At 42.6% G+C, this 21,105-nt stretch overlaps 1 protein-coding gene across 6 annotated transcripts in view; it reads right to left on the bottom strand.

Annotated features, from left to right (window-relative positions):
- ANAPC10 (anaphase promoting complex subunit 10) overlaps positions 1 to 21,105 on the bottom strand; it is a 529,205-nt gene that overhangs the window by 32,084 nt on the left and 476,016 nt on the right. Inside the window, exons 5-6 of one of the 6 annotated variants that reach the window (XM_069631218.1) lie at positions 12,824 to 12,997; positions 11,742 to 12,239 (exon numbers count right to left, since the gene is read on the bottom strand). The exons of the other annotated variants lie outside the window; for them this stretch is intronic. Of the exons in view, the coding sequence (XP_069487319.1) occupies positions 12,860 to 12,997 (138 nt within the window). The 3' untranslated portion in view covers positions 11,742 to 12,239; positions 12,824 to 12,859. Of the gene's footprint in view, positions 1 to 11,741; positions 12,240 to 12,823; positions 12,998 to 21,105 lie in introns of those variants that run through there. 6 annotated transcript variants of the gene reach the window in all.

Below are 21,105 nucleotides of genomic sequence, written 5' to 3'. Positions count from 1 at the left end.
TGAAAATTGTCAAACTTATATATGGGGCAGAAATCTGGGCCACTAAGAAACAGAGTTTGAAAAAAATAGAGAAGTGTTGTAGGAGGACTACTGAACCTACCCAAGCATCTTCCCATTGAATTCCTAAGGAGTGAATTAAATCTCGATTCAGTGGAATCACTCCTGCAATTTAGGAGAGTGAGGTACTACTGGAAAATGGCTAACTTAAAAGATCATCTTCTGCGTCTTCTTGTTACTGAAACCGTTACATTTAAGCAATATGCCATTGACGGGTCTATAGCAGGGTAGCAGGGCTTGTGGGAGACATTAACACTTGGAGCCGCAGGTTAAACTTCGAATTTCAGAATATTAACTCTGCTAGATTATAACGGGTGTTGAAGGAGGGCATCTTTACCATCGACAGAATGCAGAATTGGGTTAACCCGTCGACAAACTCCAGTAGTGGCAATTACCAGACACAACACACACTCTATGATGGAAAAGCCTCATACATCAAGGAGTTTCCCAACACCTATATTCGGACAGAATACATGCTAGTAAAGTTCAACCTAATGAACACACCCGAGGTTCTAGGACCCAGAAGTGGCCTACCAAAGAGTGAACGCACCTGCAGAATCTGCAGGATGAGTTGATTTGAGTTTGCAAAACATCTGTTATGTCATTGTACACATTTTGCTAGACCGAGGATCAACTACCTCAAGGCGGTGGGAATTATTGTCTAGTACAGAGGTAGAGGATATTTGGGTGGATTACGTTGCGGGTTATAAGATCCCACTTATCTACCACTTCACTCAGTTATGCATAATTATTTTTAAACATTTTAGATGAGTACATGAAGTTGATGAACTAAATCATTGTTATAATGGGGAAAGCAGGATGATGGTGATATTTTAATGTTGTAATGAATTGTTATATGAATGAGCATACTGGGGCTCACTGATGTTTAATTGGATTTTAATATCACAATTGGTAAATTAGTGAAAATAGGGTTATGTTAAATTTTAACGTTGTTTTGGATGTACTGTTTCATGTAGGATTATGCAGCAATGTATTTATTAAAAGCCATATTATTGCTGTATTGTAATAAAAAAATAAGAGTTAGGTCTGGACATAACCTTTGAAGATTGGTCTCTTATATGAGCTGGACCTTCTAGGTGGAAAATTGATTTGGATTTAAGGTACATGCAGCAGAAGAATCCATTCATTGTATTGGGCTCCATGGAAAATGTGGCATTGTAAACTGTTACCAACCGATGTGTTGGTTGTGTAAGTCTGTGAGCGGTATAACTAGTCACATGTTCTAGCATTGTAAAAAGGTTTAGTTAGGCCTTTTGATATTAAGTGTTAGAAATGATAGATATGATTTTGAGGTATTTCCTTTCCACAATCACCCTTGTCCTGTAATTTAGGATTGATGCCTAGAGCTCCAGGGTTAAATAATTGCAACAAATGGGTTTATATGGCACTCATTGCAGCCAAGAAACAAATATTGAAATTGGGGAAAAATAATGCTAGACCTTCACATGAAGAATGGCTTAATAGTTTAGTGATGCTCTCGGTTAGAGAAAATGTTTCTTACAAAAGGAAGAATATGTTGGTATGATAAACATTTGGAATGCTTTTAATGACTTATATTACTCAGGACAATGTTTGCTCTCTTATGCCTTCCACCCTTACTGTTGGTTATGGCTGATAAGCTTTGCATTGTTATAATAATTAAATATGACAAAAGAAATAAGAATAATGCTACAAATTAACATGGTCTGTTTTGGGACTATCGTTTGTGGTGACGGATGGAAATACTAGCTGGCCATTTAAGGGTGTTAGTTGGTGTAGGTCCTCATATACAATGAGATTTTGGGGAATTTGTGGAATTTTAACAATATATCAAAGCTAGCATGGCGTTGAGTTCATGCCGACCTCATCAATTATGGGTACTTTCATACATTCTAATATTTTTAAAACTTTGTGAACTTCTTCAGCATGCCATTTAGATAATTGTATTTTTTTGTTGTCTAATGTTTATCGTATGAAGGTGGAAATTACTTTGATTACGTAGCTTGTATCTGTACCTGCTTGATCACTGATAGACAGGAGTGTTGGTTTATAATTTGTACATGCACATACTTGGACATCTTGATGGAATTCATAGTCAATATTGCTTCGGAATGTATTCAAGACATTTTTGTTCAATACTGAATACACGAATTGGCAGAGGAGAAATCAATTTTCTTCCAAGGAGAAGCTCAGTGTGTTTTGACGGTTGAAGGGGTTGACGATAAGTGAGTCCTTTCCTCTAATTTTCCTTACTTCCTGGCACGGAGGGGATAATGCCCGCACGGAGGACCTTGGAAGGCTGCCGTTACAAGTGCAAAACAATGGAGGGCAAAGAGGTTGTTCTGATCACTGAGGCTGTTCCACTGGCTGACGGTCGATGTCTGTGGCATATGGCAGCGGTGGGGGGGGTAAGTTTAGAATGTTGCAGCTGACATGTGTGCAAAGCTGCAGTCAAGCTGCGTGTAGTTGGCAGGCTGCAGGACTAGGGAGTTCTCTTTTGTCGCATCTTTGTTGTTGGTTGCCCTCTCGTCAACTTGTGCCCTCATTGACTAGAAGGTCTGGGGGATTTTGCAGTTTTTCCAATAACCTTTAATTGATCAACATGCCAGATTCAAGTTCCCCGAGATGCAATTTACATGGTGGGTTGGCCAAAACTCCTACTTTGCACGTTTCTATGTCAAAGTCCTAATCATTAGACTGTATAACGTAATTTGTGGTAAACCTAAAGCTCATTCAAGGATGCTACTTGACATTTTAAAATGTGTGGAAGGAAGTGGGCTAGTTAAAACAACCTCCTATTACTGTGCACTACACGGCGCCCACTGGTGTTTGCCATGGGGGCTTGTCTGGAGTTTATGCCTCCTCTCTTCCTGACTAACTTGAAAGGGCATCGCCATCTGTAGAGCCTATGGGCAATATGGAGAGCGTCATTAAATCAGAGTGAATTGGCTACAGACATGCCTATGTTAGTCTGTCGCAGGCTTATAAAAGGAGACACTCAAAATGTTTGCATCTCTAAATCCGGACTGGTAATTTCCGATGGTTCTACTGGGTGTATCCGACTTGGTTCTTCTGCTCCAAAGTACTATCACTCAAGAATTAGTACTGAAGTTGAAGTAGAAAAGTCCAAAAAGTCAGCCTCCAAAAAGGGAAATTTGGCTTCAAAGTGCAAGGATGGACTGAAAAATCAGTCATCATCCATCTTCCATATTTGAAACCACTGGAAAATGTGCCATCCTCCAGACTTATCAGATTTTTTTTTTATGGGTATAATTGAAGATGCCCCTCTTTTGGGGATCTGGAGGACAAACAACCGAGAAGAGCGAGAAATCGAGAGCCGAGCCCTGACAAATGACCATGCATAAAGAGAGGTACCGGGGGAAATGCAAGAAGCAGGAAGCTGCCGGGGCACCATTATCGAACTGAAAAAAACTCGCCCTAATGCCAAGGCAACAAAGATAACACTGTGTAATTGAAATTGCAAAAAGCTGAGAAAGCAAGTAACAAATAACCCGGTTGGGGAAGAGGGTTATTATGAGAAAAGAGAAACTCGTCCTAGTCCTAAGGACGATATATTAAAAAGGAAAACACTTAAGAGAAGTGAAAGGAAAATACAAAAAAGGTTTGTCCAACCCAGGTGGGCCACAAGCATAGACTGGAAACAAATTCCCTTGGAGGAAGGGCAGATAGCTTATACATTCAGAGCGGAAGACTGGAGAAAGTCAGACACAGAACCACAGAATGAGAGACCGGGAAAAGAAAACTGTCCAATGAACAGGCTATAAGAGGAGAGAGTCTAAGACACATAATTCATTACAAGGAAAGCCTAAAAAAAGAAAGGTCGAGATGAGCCCAACTCAAGAAAGCCTGAGTCTAAAGACTGGGAAGAGTCTACAAGGGATGACAAGAGTGTGAGTAACCACAGCCAGAAAAACAGTTTAAATATAGGACCAGAGAAAGCACAAAAGCCAAGAATGTCTTTGAAGAACTACAAGAATGATCTCACAGACTATCCAAGGTGATTATGTTAAGAAAAATCTGTACACAGAAAAAAAGAGACCATCTGAAGAGAAGCCCAGGCAAATAGAAGACATTCCCCATGTCGATTTAATTTAGTTAGATATAGTGGTAGGCTCAGATAGAGTTAGTTTGGACGGAGGACACATTTACTTTAGATGGGTAGGGCATGCCCCTCTAGCAAAATGGAAATGTAGGTCTTTTACTTGTAATTCCATTAAAAGGTATAGAATAATGTCCTCTATATGTCCGACTTCATCTTCTGACCCACCACAGATTGTATCCTAAATAGGACTACCCTACTTTCAATCTTTGCCCATATACCTACATTGCGTCTTATTGACTCCTCAGATGTCCATCTAGTTGAATTAATCAATGACTATCGTAGTGATTTAATCGTTGTTTACTTGAAATCTTATCCTGAAAAAAACACACATTTTGAGTTAGCATTTTGACAAATTGTCCAACTCAGTTGATTTGGCGACTTTGTCCTTGGCCAATCCTCCTTTGGAGAATCTTGGAGCAATCAAATGTTTTGTTGCTGAGAGGGGTGGGAGGTTATCGGCCACTCTAGCTACCGCAACCAAGGATGCCAATCGATTGTATAATCTTGAATGCACTCCCCTTCGATTAATTTCATGGAGTACCAGAGGTTATGCCAGCTTTATTAAACCCCATAATGCCTCCCCTCATTAAGGCAATGTTTTTGTTTTGTTTACAGGAGGTATGGCTTCTGGATGAAGTATTATTGGATGGTTATAGTATATTTTTCAGGCAAAGAAGGGCTCTGGGCGCCCTTTCACAGGCATAAAACGTTCTTTCTGCCAGTGATTTGGGAATGGTAAACAAACTGTCAGCATCTTCTCGGTTGGGTTGTCAAGCCCACTGTAAACAGTGAATTGTGCTCTCGCTTAATGCTTATTGATGTATATTAGAATCCCCTCAGAACAGTTGAATCCATATGTTTTACATTTTAAAAGGGAGTGTCAAATTATATTCGCATAATACCGTCCGATTATGAACATTGGCCTAAGCGCATTCGCATTTTTTTACTGAAAACCGCGCTTAAACAGACCTGAATAGAGTTGACTTCGTCGACATCTTGGAGCACATCCACCATTTTGATTCCAACTCCTGCTTTCTGTCCTAAAATGTTAAACTGTGTTTTTGGCTGCAGCACAGCAAATTGAACTTTGAACTATGTCAACATTGAGGCTGCTGAGAGCAGAATGTTTGTCTCGTGCTAAGAAACCTTGGAGCCAAATTGAACCACAATTCAAGTGCTGTCTGCACCAATAGCTTCATCCTTATACAAACACTGGAACTGAATGTTGGACAACTAAAACTATGTGCATTTGCAGAAACCCATTCGTTTCTTGAAACTGGACTTCCTTTAAGCTGGAGAACCAACATGACCAAACAGAACAAAGTTGTAACCATTGTATTTTGTAGACTGGAAAACATCTGGAGTATTTAAAGACAATATTGTTGTATTTGTCATGTGAACTGGGCATGAACCCTTGTAAGATATTAACTTGGAGAAGGGCTGGATGATGTGGCCGGGACAGTGTATAAATAATGCATGCTTCGTGATGTCCAGCACTCTCTCCCCTCACGGTGTCTGCTGGTACATACTGCGAGGCGCTTGAGAGCCAGATAGCTATCTGTACTTTGATTAAAAAGTATACTTATAACTCTGAACTCGTGATTGGCTTATTTCATTTTGGTGCTACTAAGCCTCGATATTTCCTTTGGTCTTTCAAATGGCGCCCGAATAGGGACCCTCAAGATTGATGTCACCTCGCTGAACAAAGAGATGCGGCTGTCAAACCAGGATTGGAGAGTGAAGGGGCCCCTGTATGAAACGCGACACCTCGACAGTACTGCACGATCCGATCCCTGTACGGTGAGCAATCGGTTCGAGAGGACATCTTGACGAGGGTCCCCATATCGAGGCGGGCTCTGTCGAATTTGCCAACCACGACGATCCTTTGTAATCCGATCGGACCTCCTTGGTTTTGAAATCAGGTGAGTCGTGCCCCGATTTCTAAGAATCCTGATATTGGTTGCGGTTTTGCACTTGCAAGTACACACAACGCCAGGTAACACCAGTGTTCTGACATGCCTGGGAAATTGTCATCCTGTTTCAGGGGATTATTCCGCACAGATAGACAATCTTTGGGACAAGGCCAACCGGCACCATCCGTTGGGTCGCCGGCTTGTTTAATGTACTGGAAGTACAGCCTAAATAGTATTGTATTTAATGATATTTGACACAAACTAGACATGTTTCTGAACTTCAGTGGACAGTTCATGGTAGTTTTGAAATTGCCCGTTTGGAGTATTTAGAATCTATATTGTTGAAGAAAAAGACTAGGCCTGCAGCATTTGATGCAATTAAAGATTGGAGAAAGGAAGCTATGCAGCAACTCAGAAAAGCATGCACGTAGGCATATGACTAATGCTGAAAAAACACTATTGTATGATCAGCAGAACCAGTTAAAATCTATGAGAAGTATGGAAAGGGCCTTTTCACTTGATGTACAGAAAATATATCCGTCTCAGGATTTTCATACATCAGATGAACAAACTGTTGAATGAACGTAGAACTGTTGCAACTGCACCTCCTCCTTATGTGCCTCCACCCGCTGTTGCGCCTCCTTTTCCTGCTGTTCCTCCTCCTGCACCTCCACCCCTACTGACAGTTGCCGTTCCCTTAATTCCGTCTTCACCGCCAGCGGTAGTGTCTCCGCTACCTATTGAACATGATTTGTCTGAACTTTCTTTTCCAAGTGGTTCTGCTCCACTTGTAGTGGTTGAAGGGGTGGAGGCTGATTCAAGAATAGTGGCTCGTGGTACAGTATCTAAAGCTAGAAAAAGAGAATTGTATACCGGGGCAAAGAAATATATAGAAGAGGGTGAAGAATCAACTGTTTTAGTTGCAATTTCTGTCCAAGAAAGTATTCCCGAACAGAATATTTTGATAGAAGGGATGGGAATGCATTTGGCTGATATTTGGAGTGATTTGACAGACATGAATGTCCCACAGGGGTTGAGGGATTTGAATGTCCTTGCTCGCTCAAGGGGCACTGCAGGGAAAGTACATGAGCATGTTGAGAAGATATTTGAGTTTAAAAAGGAGCTGGATCGGTTACAGGAAGATGAATTAGGTGGTAATAGACTGGAAGCCTCATATGTGCAGAAACAATTTCTTCCTCCATTGAAACCAATGAGTGAAGAAATGCGCATTTGCACAAGAGACACTCTTAGATGGATTTCGGAGGTTTCAATTTCTCCCATTGAAGTGCATGACACGTTTAGCCAGTATGTGCCGGCAATGCAAAGGCAAGTGTTACAGGTGATGGTAGAGTATCTACAAGATGAGTTTATGAAGAGAAAGGTTTGTCGTCCTGCAGATTTGATGGTAATTTATAAGAGCATTTTTGCCCGATACTGCTTTGACTACTTTGTCCCTTGATTTAGATTTGTTGCTTAAGAAGCGTTCAGAATTGCCTATTTTTCAATTGCCAATGAGAGCGGTTCCTCCATTATTGGTTCCGAAAGGTGAAATTCCAGCAAATGCCGCAGCAGGCACACCAGCCATTACTATTGAAACACATTATGTCTCACAGTTTGTCCATGTCCCATTTTCTAGACAGGAAGTGAATACCATTAGACAAACGATTCCAGATATTAGGAAGAATCCAACAGGGTTTTATAAAGCAACTGACTTGGTCTTGCGTTCATCAGTTTTCACGCTGAGTGATATAGATTTGCTGTTTATCGTGATCCTTCCTGCTGATTTATGGAAACAGATTAGAACTATGGATGACCAGGCAGGGATGGGGGATCCATGGGTTAACTTGGTGCGAATAGATGGGGATAGGAATGCTGGTGAGAAACCACCACAGGTGATACTTATGTTACCAGACAGAATAGTAGCTAAATTAAAAACTCTGGTTCCCGAGAAAAGAATCATATGGGAGAAGATTACGGCTTGCGTACAATTGAAATCAGAGGGTGTAACTGAGTATTTGAATAGATTTGAGCAAGTATTTTTAGACTTTAGTGGTCAAGATTTGAGTACGGAGTCAGGGAAAAGACTATTTGTAGACACGTTTGTTGTCATGATCACTGCTTCCAAGGAGCCAGGACCAGCCCAACGTTCTTGGAAGCAGGCCCCTAACCCCAATCCTAAGCACAAGCCGGTCCCCACTGGGACCTTTTGGACCTTGTCCTGGCGCCGGTGGCACCAGGCTCATCAAAACCATTGGTCCCGGCACTGGAAGCGCCGGGCTCATAATAGGTGTGAAGATGCTTGGGTGGACTTACCTGCAGCAGACCATGCTGCTTACTTACCAGCCACTTAGAAGCCATCTGAGAACAGGAACTACTTTCTTACCTGGGTGGGGCAGCTCCACTCCCTGGATACAGCACTGGAACTCTTCTGGAAACTGGAACTCTTTTCTTACCTAGGCGGGGCCGTGGAAGAAGACGCCTCATCACTCCAAGGCTATTTAAACCACACCTGATAGATGAAGCGTGCTTCGCGTTATTCTGCATCTGCAGCAGAACGCTCACCGAGTCTGCTCCGGCCTTTCTTCTTCCGATCCTGGACCTGCAAGAATCCTACTTACCATTTCAGTATCCAGACATCATCAGCACCTGCAAAGAACAGAAACAACAGGTTAGCAAGGCGAACTTTACACGCAGTGCTTACTTACCTGATCCATCGGCTGCGGCCGTTTCTTCACGCCGCATCTCCACCTGCAAGAACAAAAGCATTGCCATACTTACCGGCACGCTGTGAATTCCGGATTTCTTCGTTCTGCATCGCCGCCTGTGAAGACAAAGTATCGTTAACAACTTACTGGCATTCCGCGGACTCCGGCCCTACAACCCAACATCTGAAAGGCAAAAGAAAAGACATTAAGCAGGTATTTACTTACGTCCATCACGCTCATCGCAATAAAACGCCTGTGAATACTCTGGCGTCTCTTTAACACGAACTAAGCTGCAAGGAAAGAGACAGTTGGAGCGCTTGCCATACTTACGAACTTCCAGGCGCTTCACTTCATCTTTCATCTCAAGAGCCCTGCAATACATAAGGGAAAGGCATTATACAGAGTCTGCATAAACGTGCCACGCATGTAAAGACAAAAAGTGTCCAGAAACTCACCGCTCGTGCAGATAACGACGGTTACCATCCTCTGAATTCAAGAGGCCTGTGTTTCACCAGTGAAGGAACTGGCAACGGCACCCTGCACCAGACGCAGATGGAGAGCCCAGCATTCACCTATATAAGGTGAGCACGTTGACCTGGGGGCTCTACGAAAAAGCTGGGAAGAGAGAGAGAGAGAGGGACATTCAACAACCCAGACCATTAACCCCCATATTCTTTCACCTGCAGAAACCTCACTCTTCGAGTCCGACACACAGTGCGAAGAGGTTCGACCCCAGAAGCCATTCGAGTCCTGCACATCACTTTTCGAGTCACAGACAGCTTCCTGCCAAGACCCGCGCCTCCGTGGGAATCAGGTGAGCGTTACATTTGTACGGGGATTATTGCCTGAAATTCAATCACAGATAATGACTTCTGAAAGCGCCTGGCAAGCAAAATCACAATTTGAAGTATTACATATGGCTCAGTACTATGAAAATAGAGTTAATTCAGAGAAGGAAAGAGTGGAAAAGAAGAAGGGAGACTTGAAAACTAGAGTACTGTTGCAGCAGATCGCTAGAGGAGCCAGAGGTGGGAATACACAGTTTAGAGCCCAATTTACACCACAGAGTAATGCGCAACTGGGTCCTGTACACATGAACCAATGTGCCTATTGTAGACAGGAAGGTCATTGGCTAGCACAATGCCCGATCCTTCAGCAGCGAACGAATAGCACATATGGTGTCATGCGAAGACGATCTAGAGGCCGTCCTGGGATGGGGGTCCTGGTAGAAGTCAGTTCGCTCAGAATCAACAGTCATCTTCACAGGACAGTCAGCAACATAGTGTTAATAGTAGGAACATTTTCGATAATCCTTCAACTGTATTTTTCTGAGGATCTTGCATTTGATATACTTTTCCGCTAGGACAGCCCGAAGCAGAGTCTGTAACCAGTACCTATTCCCGTTGATCAGAAAGGGCCAGACATTGAAATGAAGGTGGGGAATAGGGAGCATCTATTTTTGATAGATACAGGAGCACAGAAGTGTTCTATTGATCATTCACGGGTTCCAGATATTCCACTGTCGGGGCAGAACAACATTTCTGTAGCGTTCTCTGGTACACCAGTGGTTAGTCCGGTCTCTCGGCCGGTACCGATTTCACTGGGCCCATTTACGGATTCATGCCCATTCCCTTTGATGACAAATTGTGGAGAAAATTTGTTGGGATTGAATTTTTTGAAAGCATTGAATGCTGTAATTTACAGTTATCCGGATGGAGTGTATTTAACGATTTCGCCTCAACAAACTTCCATTCCACAATTGTTGTCTAGACCTTTACGACCCGAATTGAATAAGGTTCCGACATGTCTATGGGCAGTTAATGATAATGACATCGGCACTTTACAAATTGAACCAGTTAAAATTGTATTGAAATCGGGTGTTAAATTACAGCATATTCTGCAATATAACATTTCGGTTGAAGGAGAACAGGCTTTGAAAAGTATTATTTCTGATTTTGTACACATAGATGTGAGGAAATTGCAGGGAGCATGCGTAATAGTTCGATTCCACCTGTATATAAGAAAGGGGACAATGTGATTACTTTTCGCTTTATTATTGACTTACATGCTTATTAATATGGTTGTTGCCCCAGAGTTTCCGATTGTACCTGATGTTACTACAATATTGACCATGATTCCAGCCTTAGCTACTCATTTTAGTGTTGTGGATTTAAAGAATGCTTTTTTCAGTATTCCTGTACATGCTGAGAGTAGATATTTGTTCGCGTTCACCCTAGGGGGATGCTCATTTACATTTACTTGTGTGCCACAAGGGTACACTGAGTCCAGGCATTTCTAGTAGAGCATTTAAGGAACAGGTTGATACACTTGAGTTACCTTCTTGTTGTTGTAGTATGTAGACGATTTGCTTCAAGCTGCAGATTCTGACGTTGCTTGCAAGGAGGGCACCGTGTTGCTGCTTATTCAGTTAGCAGAACATGGACATAAAGCATCATTATAAAAGTTTCAGTATTGTCAACAGGAAGTCGCCTATTTAGGCTACCTCCTGTCGAAGGAGGGCAGAAGACTCACATCTGAACGGATACAAAACATCTCTAGCATGCCTGTCCCAAATACACAGAAAGAAGTCAGGGCCTTGATAGGTATGGCTTCATAATGTAGGCAGTGGATCCCAAATGTTTCATTAACGACAAAACCTATGTTGGTACTGAAAAATAAGGGCATTTATTTGCCTTTACCGTGGAACAAGGATTGGCAGAAAGCTTTTGATATGCTGAAGGCTGAGTTGTGTTCAGCAGCAAAAACACTAGAAAGACGTTGGGGAAAGCTTAAACGGCCCCGAGATTCGTCCCCAATTACCTGCATGCGATAACTTCTTAACTTAAGAATCTCGTTGCCTCCATGCTATGTCCCTTGTAAGGAGAGTAGAACACTAACGTAAATGTGCCCATAGGAATTATATCAAGCACTCAAACACTGAAAACATGTATTACAAAGCTTTATTATAGCAATATATATAACAAAAACATATACACAATAGTTAAAATACAACACATTGCAGGAAAACTCCTGCCTAAAGCGATTTTATCTTACTGTTACACAAAGTGCAAACGTGCAAACTCACCATCAGTCTCGCATACAACCGCTGTCTAACAACAAAAAAAAAGCACCATTCAGCTCACACATAGCATGACAATATCTATCGAAAGCTCGATTAAGGTAGCTCCCACCTTGCGGGCTGCTCACTTAAAGTAACACGTATTCTTGTTAGGCGAATCCTTGTCTCTACAAACACCAGGTTCTAATCTATTCAATAGTTCATTACTGGGTGCTGTCAAAATATACAACACCTAAAACACCCAACATGTTTCGTTCGTTCTCAACAAGAATAATGCAAATATAAGAACTTCTTCAGGGGAAACTTTGACAAATAGGTCTTCACTGCCTTGTGCCATCCACACAATAGTGTTCTTCTCAAACCTTAAGAAAGACAGCATGAAAAAACAGCCATTAGTAATGTTGTTTATTTATTTAATCAGCCTTCAATTACAGGAGCAACTAAGCTCCCACAATAGGTTTACTGTGGTGGCTTTAAACAATTGAGCTTCCAACGGTATAATAGGTGCGTCTTCAAAATAGACTGCAACCTGTTAAGACAAACACACCATTCAATCACAACCATGCCGCTTGAGCTGTACATTAACAATTAAATTTGAACTAAAGTAAATTGTGGAAGGGTGCCTATATGGACACCAATCCCAATCTATCTCATCCTCATTTGTAAAGGTAACCAATTATAAAAAAACAGGTAAAGTTCACCATTCAAACCTGATGATTTTTTCTAATAAGGCTCACCTAATTTTACCAGTTTCTAACATACGCCACAACTGTACCTTTTTAAACTCGATGGAGAAACAAAATGTACCACCAAATTATGTTCTACTAAATACAAACACTGGTGCCTAATACTCTGGCCCCTACTAAAATCTTTAGCGTTATCTAGGTGCTGCCTCTTTAAATCTGTTTTTCCTGTGTAAAGGAATTTGCAATGCGACTACACTTACTTTGAACTTGCAGAGTGCAAGTTGTGCCTTTTGAAGCTACGAGCCTTTGTTGTACCTCATAGGCTCTTGTAAACGGGCAGTCCTCGTAGGAGAAAGCAGCGCACTTCCCAAGTGACCAGTCTCCTTGCTGGTAAATGTGCTCAGCCAGCTGGGCTTTTCAGTGCCGTTAAGTTCCTAAACACAAATATGGAATAAAGTCAGGATATTACTTTCGTTCTTCATTGCTTCCCTCGTAAAAGAAACTAGGGGCATGTTGGACAAACGCACCGACATATGTGGCTAAAAAAAACGTATTGGAATTGAATTTCGGTCGGCGCTTCGTTTGCAGACTCAGCGTGAACGTCCGTCCTCTATCGCCCGATTCATTAGTGCGGGGGGCGGCTTTTATAGCACAGTTAACAGCTCAGCTGACTGTAATTGACACACTTAACACTAATTGAACAACCCTCCAGGCTGCTTCCTGCAGTGTATTTTCTGAACACGGAGGGCGGTTCGAAAGCGGATTTACATACAGTACCTTTGCGCCGAGGCTCTTACAATTCTTGCAGTTTATAATAACTCGCAGTAACCTTCTAGACAAGCTGTTTATGGTGTAGTAGAACACCATGGCAGCCAGACCATCAGACGCAGGAGCACCTAAAATGTGCACCACAAGGTTTAATTGGACTTACATGCCTCTCAATTGAGCAGAATCACCTCATAATGTTCTTAAGTGTGCTCGCGTAATGGTGTTTCTAATCCATTTTGCAGTGCAGCACAAAAAAGACAAACGGCAGTTTTTACAGGTCGCAAGAAATCCCAAAACTTTACCGAACTCTCTCAGTAAAAAAAAAAACAGTCCAGTCAAACTGCTGACTTACAAAAAAAAAAAAAATTAAAAAAAACACCTGTGTAAGAACTACATTGTGGATCCCAAATAGCAAAACCACCCCAATGGAATAGACTTTCTAACTGAAACAAGTCCAGTCTGTGGCTTCATTCAGCCCTGTAACTGCCGATTTACACAAATAGATGAGCCACTGCTCTTTTTCCAGTAGTCTCTTGGTTGAAGATTCAGTGTTATTAAAAGGGAGGTAAATGCAACACCACTGTCCATCTGAGTTTGTCTGGTCTGTGGTCCATCATTAGAAAATGATTCATCATTGGGGCTGTGGAGACCTTATTCCTAATACAGCTTCTGTGTTCTGTAACTCTCACTCTGATTTTATGCTTGGTCATACCAATATACAGTTTGCCACAAGGGCACCATATTGCATAGATGACATTACTAGTGTTACAATTAGTAAATGTCATTTGTGACCAAGGCTTTTCCAAACCGAGATCTATTTGGGTGGTCCTGCTGGTTAGATGGCAGTTGACACAATGTCCGCAGGGTGAATGTCCTACCACTTTCGGTAGACTCCACAGTTCGGTAACGCTATTCTGAGGTTGATTCCCTCTAGAGATGTCATTTTTTTAAAGAAAGTCCTTAAGATTGGGCCCTCTTTTGAATGCGCATAAAGGAGCTTTCACAGGGCCCTCGCCACCCGCAAGAATATGCCAATCCTTTCCTTTGTTCTGTCATCTTATTCTAGTGCACCAGTTTTGGGCACACCAAATTATGCAAAAATATTTGTGTTTTATGTGCATGAATGTGATGGATGTGCTTTGGCTGTTTTAACGCAGGAACATGGAGGGGCGGGGGGGAACAAAAAAAAAACGACCATGCGGTTATTTTTCCTCCATGTTAGACCCTATTGCATGAGCTTTGCCGAGATGTTTGAGAGCTGTTGCTGATGCATCTGTAAAACAAAAGTGAGGGTATGGTTCTGGGTCACTCTAACCGTGATGGTACCTCACTCTGTAGACGTTCTATTAACTAGAACGCAAACACAACCTCTCACATCAGCACGACTAACTAGGTACGAGCTGATTCTATTTGCACCGCATATTCAAATTAAGAGATGTTGCTCATTAAATCCAGCCAAACTATTGCCTCTTCCGAAAGAAATTGATTGCAGTGACAAAATGTCACATGACTGCCTCGATACCATAGAACAAGAGACTAAGGGCAGAATTGACCTAAGCGATACACCTTTAAAGAATCCACAAGGTGAGCTGTTTTGCGATGGCTCCTGCTTCAAACTTCGGATGGTACATCCACTGCTGCTTACACAATCACTACATTAAGCACTATAGTGGAGACCAAACTAATTCTGCATAATTCTGCGCAGGTTGCAGAGATTATTGCATTGATTAGAGCTTGTGAACTTTCTGAAGAGCTTAGTGTGAACATATACACGGACAGTCAGTATGCCTTTGGGGTAGTTCACAACTTTGGTCGACTATGGGCTGAGAGAGGTTTTTTGACCTTGCATGGAACTAAGATACAGCATGGCACTCTAATAATTCAGCTACTTTCAGCACTTGCGCTTCCTACACCGTTAGCAATAATGAAGTGTGCAGCACACCAGAAAGTGATGTATGTGTTAGAACCAACAAAAGGGGTCACTAACACTTGTGCGATAGATGAAGGAATTGGTTGCATAAAAGAAATTCAGGCTGACGCCACTCCAGATGAAATGAAACAGGGAGCTGAGGGTCCAGAAAGTTTACATGAGGGTTGTTGGGTAGATAATGAAAAACAAACATGGATGCTACCCAATGCCTAGGTTACCGCTGTGGTGACAATGGCTCATAGTCCAACACACATGTGCCAAAAAGAGTTGCAAATTAGATCCTGTATGGTATAATACCCATATTCAAAAAACTGCTGAGCGTCTTGTCCAAAGTTGCATGGTATGCTTACAGCATAATATTGGCAAAGGGACATCGACACCAAAGGGTGGTTTTGGTCCCCCCTCCATGCCGTTTCAGGTCATACATTTTGATTTTATCGAATTAATGCATGCTTTGAGGACCAAACGCTTGTGACTTGTGATGGGTTGATGCAAATCAGTCCATCGGTTCTAGCTGTCAACAGGTCAAAAAGTGTGTCAATAGTGAATGAATGGGAAAACATATGCTTTGGGACCCAAAAATATCAGAATTTGGTGTCGTTTTTTTACATTTTTGTTAATTATTTTTTTATAACAGTTCCAAATGTTTTATGATACCCAAAGAGTGATTGTTAGGAGGGGTTAAACAAAAATGTAACTATAATGTTATTTCCGACCCGGTAACATAACTCACGCATCAAATTTATGGTAACTAGTGTGTTATGCCATCAGTCGCATACAATCTCTAAAACTAATTTATTGGGACTATCCTGATAATATGCACAATCATGACTACTCACATACCATGCATATGCAAGGTATTGGGTAAACTCCCCAAAGTGATTGGGGTGTCCACATGCTAATGTGCAGCCCGGGATCCCATGAATATCAAAATCATTCCCCAGACATGCAGCATGAGCCTCCACTGTAATTAGGAGGAGACGCCCGTCAACAGTTGCACAACAATGTCAGGACAAACTTAACTTCTCTACTAGCCATGTCAACTCCACCTGACTCGTCTACTATTTCCTACCAGCCTGGGTCTTGGAAGACGAAATCCTCATCCACCCAAGTGCTTCAACTTCCTACAACAAGCCAGGAGACCACCTTTCCTCAGGTCCTAAGTACTTGATTACTCACCCAGATGAAGACAAACAACCCAGAATGTGCATTTCTGATTATGTCTCCTTTAGGGTTGCCATCTCTGCCTCCCACATCTCAGCCCTACCCCACAGCTGCTTTGGGGTGAGGGAACTTAAATCCATCTCCTCGGGGAGCTGGTGAAGGGAATGACTAGTGGGACCATCCCAGAGGATGGCTTCTAGTTCTGATGTGGGTCTAAGCTAGTCCCCTCCTCTTCAGTGGTCCTCTCTTCAGTGGTCCCCTCTCTGGTTCTCACATCCTAATTCTGCCCATGGTGTAGACTCCCTTAGCCTAGTTGTTTTTAACTGTAAGCGAATGGTGGCCTTTGCAATGAATGGCAGACTTATTGTCAAGTCTCTCTCCCTAATTCCGGTCTGTCTCTTTCACTCTGTAGATTTATATGGGATCCCTGCACCCATGCAAGGGGAACAGAGTATGTAGGTGCTGTCTGTTCAGTAGGAATACCATTCGTCAATGCACTTAAAGGGGCAGTGGCTATGTAGTCCCCAACCCCCTTTAGTCCGAGCAAACGCTCTGTGATTTGATGTTGGCGAGAGACCGATTTCCCCTGATCCCATGTGAGCTCTGCTCCTCAAATATAAAGGGTGCTTACCTTGAATGGGCCACATTCCTAGTTTGCACCATGCGAGTGTCCCCTGTCCTAAGACATGGGTGACCCTGGTATCCTCTCCATACCACCACCAGCCCATCATCTGCTAGCCTGGAGGCACTATATCCCTGTGGTTAACCACACTAGATTTTGTCAAAACAGAGGCAGCAGACTTTGTTACTGCAGCTACAGTGTTAACCTCACTTAGGCTCACCTGTGTTGATCACACATATCTTGCAGAAACCTTGGTTCCATTATCCAATTCTTCCTCCGGTCTCCTATTCCTCATTTCAACCTGCTAAGATCATTGCCCACCAAGAACCTTTGTTTGCAGACTTCACCCACTCCAGACCCTCACTTGCAGGACGATCTGCTCAAGACCCTCACTCGCAAACCTGGTCCACTACTGATCCTTGCATACAGGTCCTTGCTCGCTTCAGTCCTTCTGTTCATTATGTCAGTTTCCATGCTGGTGTGTCCAACCCCTGCTTTCCCTCTTCTCTATCAGTGGTTGGCACACCCACTTTATTGAGTGTACATTAAATTATGTTACCCATGGCTTCAGTTCCAAAGGGACTGTTAATGCAGAAACTCTCAATTAAGGTTTTACCTTCTGGCGCCCCCTGCCAGACTTCCCTACCTCCATAGTGTCTAAAAGGGGTAGGGGCGAGTTCCTTACTTCATGATGCCTGCTGGTGTTAAGGAATTGAGACAGGTCCACTCCAAACTAATAAAAGTCTGTACCTTTTATCTACAGCCCCATTGAAACTATGTATGCACTGCCATTGTAACGCTCACCTGATTCTCGCAGAGGCGCCGGTCTTGACTGGGCGACTACCGTATCTTCAAAGGTGATGTGTAGCACCCGGTTGGCTCTTTGGGCTGGACCTCTGTGCACTGTATGCCTGACATGTAGAGTAAGATGTCTGCAGATAGAAAATATGGGGTTAATGAACTGGGGTTATTGGGGTGTCCCTATCTCTTTCCTCTTCTCCTCTCCTGTAGACCCCCAAAGGTTAACGCTCTCACCTTAGGTAAGTGAATGCCGAGCTCTCCATCTGCCTCGGGGCAGGGTGCTGTAACCAGTTTCTTCACTGGATAGGTAGCGCAGGCCTCTTGACTTCAGAGGACTGCTGTCCGTCGTTTACTGCACGAACGGTAAGTTTCGAGTCATTCAAATGTCTTTAAAGTCTTTAGTAATGATGTCTCTTGTTTTGCAGGGTTCCGGCGATGGCGGATGACGGGCTGAAGTGAGTTGAAGATGGAGCCCGTGTGATGAATAGAAGCGCCTGGAAGCACGTAAGTAAGCGCTTGTTGCCTGCTTCACTATGCGCTCTAACTGTCTTTTTATTTTGCAGGTACGAGTTCGGAGCGGCTGCAGGGTGCCGGAATACCCACTGGATTAGATGTGGAAAGGAGTAATGGCACGTGAGTATTAAAGTTCCCCAATGTCTTTAAACGCACCTTGTTTTGTCTTTCAGATGCGGGATGCAGCGCCGAAGGCCTCCGGAGCGTACGAAGAGTAGGTAAGCCTTTGCCTTTCAGATGCCGGAATGCTAACCTGTTCTTTCTTGTCTTTATAGGTGTTGCTGAAGACTGGATTCAGGATGGTAAGCCTTTGCCTTTCAGATGCCGGAATGCTAACCTGTTCTTTCTTGTCTTTATAGGTGTTGCTGAAGACTGGATTCAGGATGGTAAGCCTTTTTCCTTAGGCCCAGGACCGGATGCAGAAGACACGATGAGCGTTCTGCTGCAGAGGTTGCAGAATAACGCAAAGCAAGATTCATCCACCGGGTGTGGTTTAAATACCCTCCTGTAGTGCTTAGGTGTCTCCTTCCACAGCCACGCCTAAGTAAGAAAAGAGTTCCTGGTAAGAAAAGAGTTCCTGCCTTCCAGAAGAGTTCCAGTGTTCTGAATCTAGGGAGTGGCTCCAGCCCCACCCAACAGGAAAAGTAGTTCCAAACAGAAGAGGATCAGAGGCTCAACTGGCAGGCAAGTAAGCAGCATGGTCTGCTGAAGGTAAGTCCACCCAAGCATTATGAGCCCGGCGCTTCCAGCGCTGGGACTGGGCATATTTATGAGCCTGGTGCCACTGGCGCCAGGACTGGGTCCAAAAGGTCCCAATTGGGACTGGTTGGCACTCGGAACCTGGGTTATGGATCTGCTTCCAAGGGAGTTGGGAAAACCCTGACCTTTTGGAAGCAGAGATCATGACAGCCATATAGTCTACAATCTTGTTGATCTGGAAATCCATAGCCTGCAATCGAGGGACTGTCCCAGCAAGAATTTAAGATAACACCATAAGTGAGCAGGACATTGCTAGCCACTAAGGACCTCTGGAACCATCGAGCCTCGTGCCTCGTATACGGTCCATTGGAAGGCCATGGACCAGAAAGGAGGTTGCAATGTTATGGTCATGTATATAGTTTTGAAGCTTTATTCTTTCTAATGTAATGGCACCTCACTTCAAAGTTCCATTGAAGACTACACATTTTAAATTGGGTAAGACGAGGGATACTATACTTTTTCTTGTAAGTGGAAATGTGCATTTTCCACTTTGTGGAAATGATGATGCATTTGAAAACTGAGGTTTCAGTTTTTTCAAAGCTCCAAGGATGTTTTCTGTATTAATGTTAAAGTAACAAATATTGGAAAGACGTGGCCTAAAAAACCACTGCAAAAACATTCACTGTTCCGTTTCTCTGTGCGATTACAGAATGCATCCAAATGTATGCAAAAAAGTTCACTCTGACCCTTACCACACCAAAAGGAGAACCTTGGCCCACAATGCCAGGCCACATACCTGCAGATTGGAATATCAAGAAACAAGATCCGTAATGGCATCACTCAGATACATCAGTTAAGAGTTTCTACGCAGAGCATGCAAGGGATCTATTTTTGAATGCACCCCCTCTCCACCTGGGAGACTAAAGAACACATAGGTAAAGTTGTTACCATAGCATACGATTGCAATAATAAAATGACTATTTTGATAAAACCCAACATATACACATTTATATTTAATTGGGATAATTTGCAAAGTTTTAATTCTTTTTTTTTTATTTTGGAAATCGCCCAACCTGCCGTAAAGTTTTCTTGATTCAAAACTGCAGGCAGCATTCGGGACTTAATATGAAACAATTCTAGTCAAAAGCTTCATACGAATACTTTCAATACAAGATCCTTCTGAAGTATGCACTGGTAGAAAAAGCTAAGCCCTCTACCCCAACTTCAGATGCTACACAGAGCTGGCGGAAGAGAAACATTTTTGGTTTCATTTTAATAGCGCCCACCATTAGCCTCCTGGATCAAAGTGACTTTTCCCATTTCACTGAACTCCATTTTTAGATATTATAGGAATTTAAAAAACTTTGGTAAGGGCTTAATCTTTCGTCTTACCTCAACACAGTGATCCATAGAAATTATACAACCCCAGCGTAGCCTAATACAACTAGTTAATCAAATCCTCTCCCAAAACATGTAACTGGTTTCTTTTAGTTTTTATTAAGTGCGTCTGGTTAAAAAAATTCCACCTTTTGCACTACACATTAAAAGAAAAAATGTACATACAAATTCATTTTTACAATTATCACAGATATAAAAAAAATTCAATATCATAAAACAAACATGTGGATAAAAGATATCTTCATTTTCATTAAAAACGCTTAAAAGAGAAAAACTATTCTAATGATCTATCCAATATACCTCTGAAATCAGTGCTATGCGGTAAGTAAAGTGACCCGTGCAAACATGTACCACAGAATTGAAGGTGCCAACAGTTCTTTTGCAATGTTACCGATGTCATAGGCCGCAAATGTACTGACCAAGGAGTTCGCACCACAGATCGTACACCAAAATTGTTCCATAGCAAGATCCGCTTTACGTGTAAAGTCTTTGTATCCCTTAACATAATACTTGTCCAACAAACTGCATGAAGTCAGGACAAAATGACTGGTTCGATGTCTCGAACATAAGCAGCATCTCCCATCAGCATACAGTATGTTGGTCCATCCACCGATGTAATCCCTTGTGGGCAGAATATTAAAACCGAG

The sequence above is a fragment of the Ambystoma mexicanum genome, chromosome 6q (genome assembly GCF_040938575.1).
Source record: "Ambystoma mexicanum isolate Mex_15411 chromosome 6q, UKY_AmexF1_1, whole genome shotgun sequence".
Lineage (NCBI taxonomy): Eukaryota > Metazoa > Chordata > Amphibia > Caudata > Ambystomatidae > Ambystoma > Ambystoma mexicanum.
This window is presented reverse-complemented; position numbering and strand designations above follow the sequence as displayed.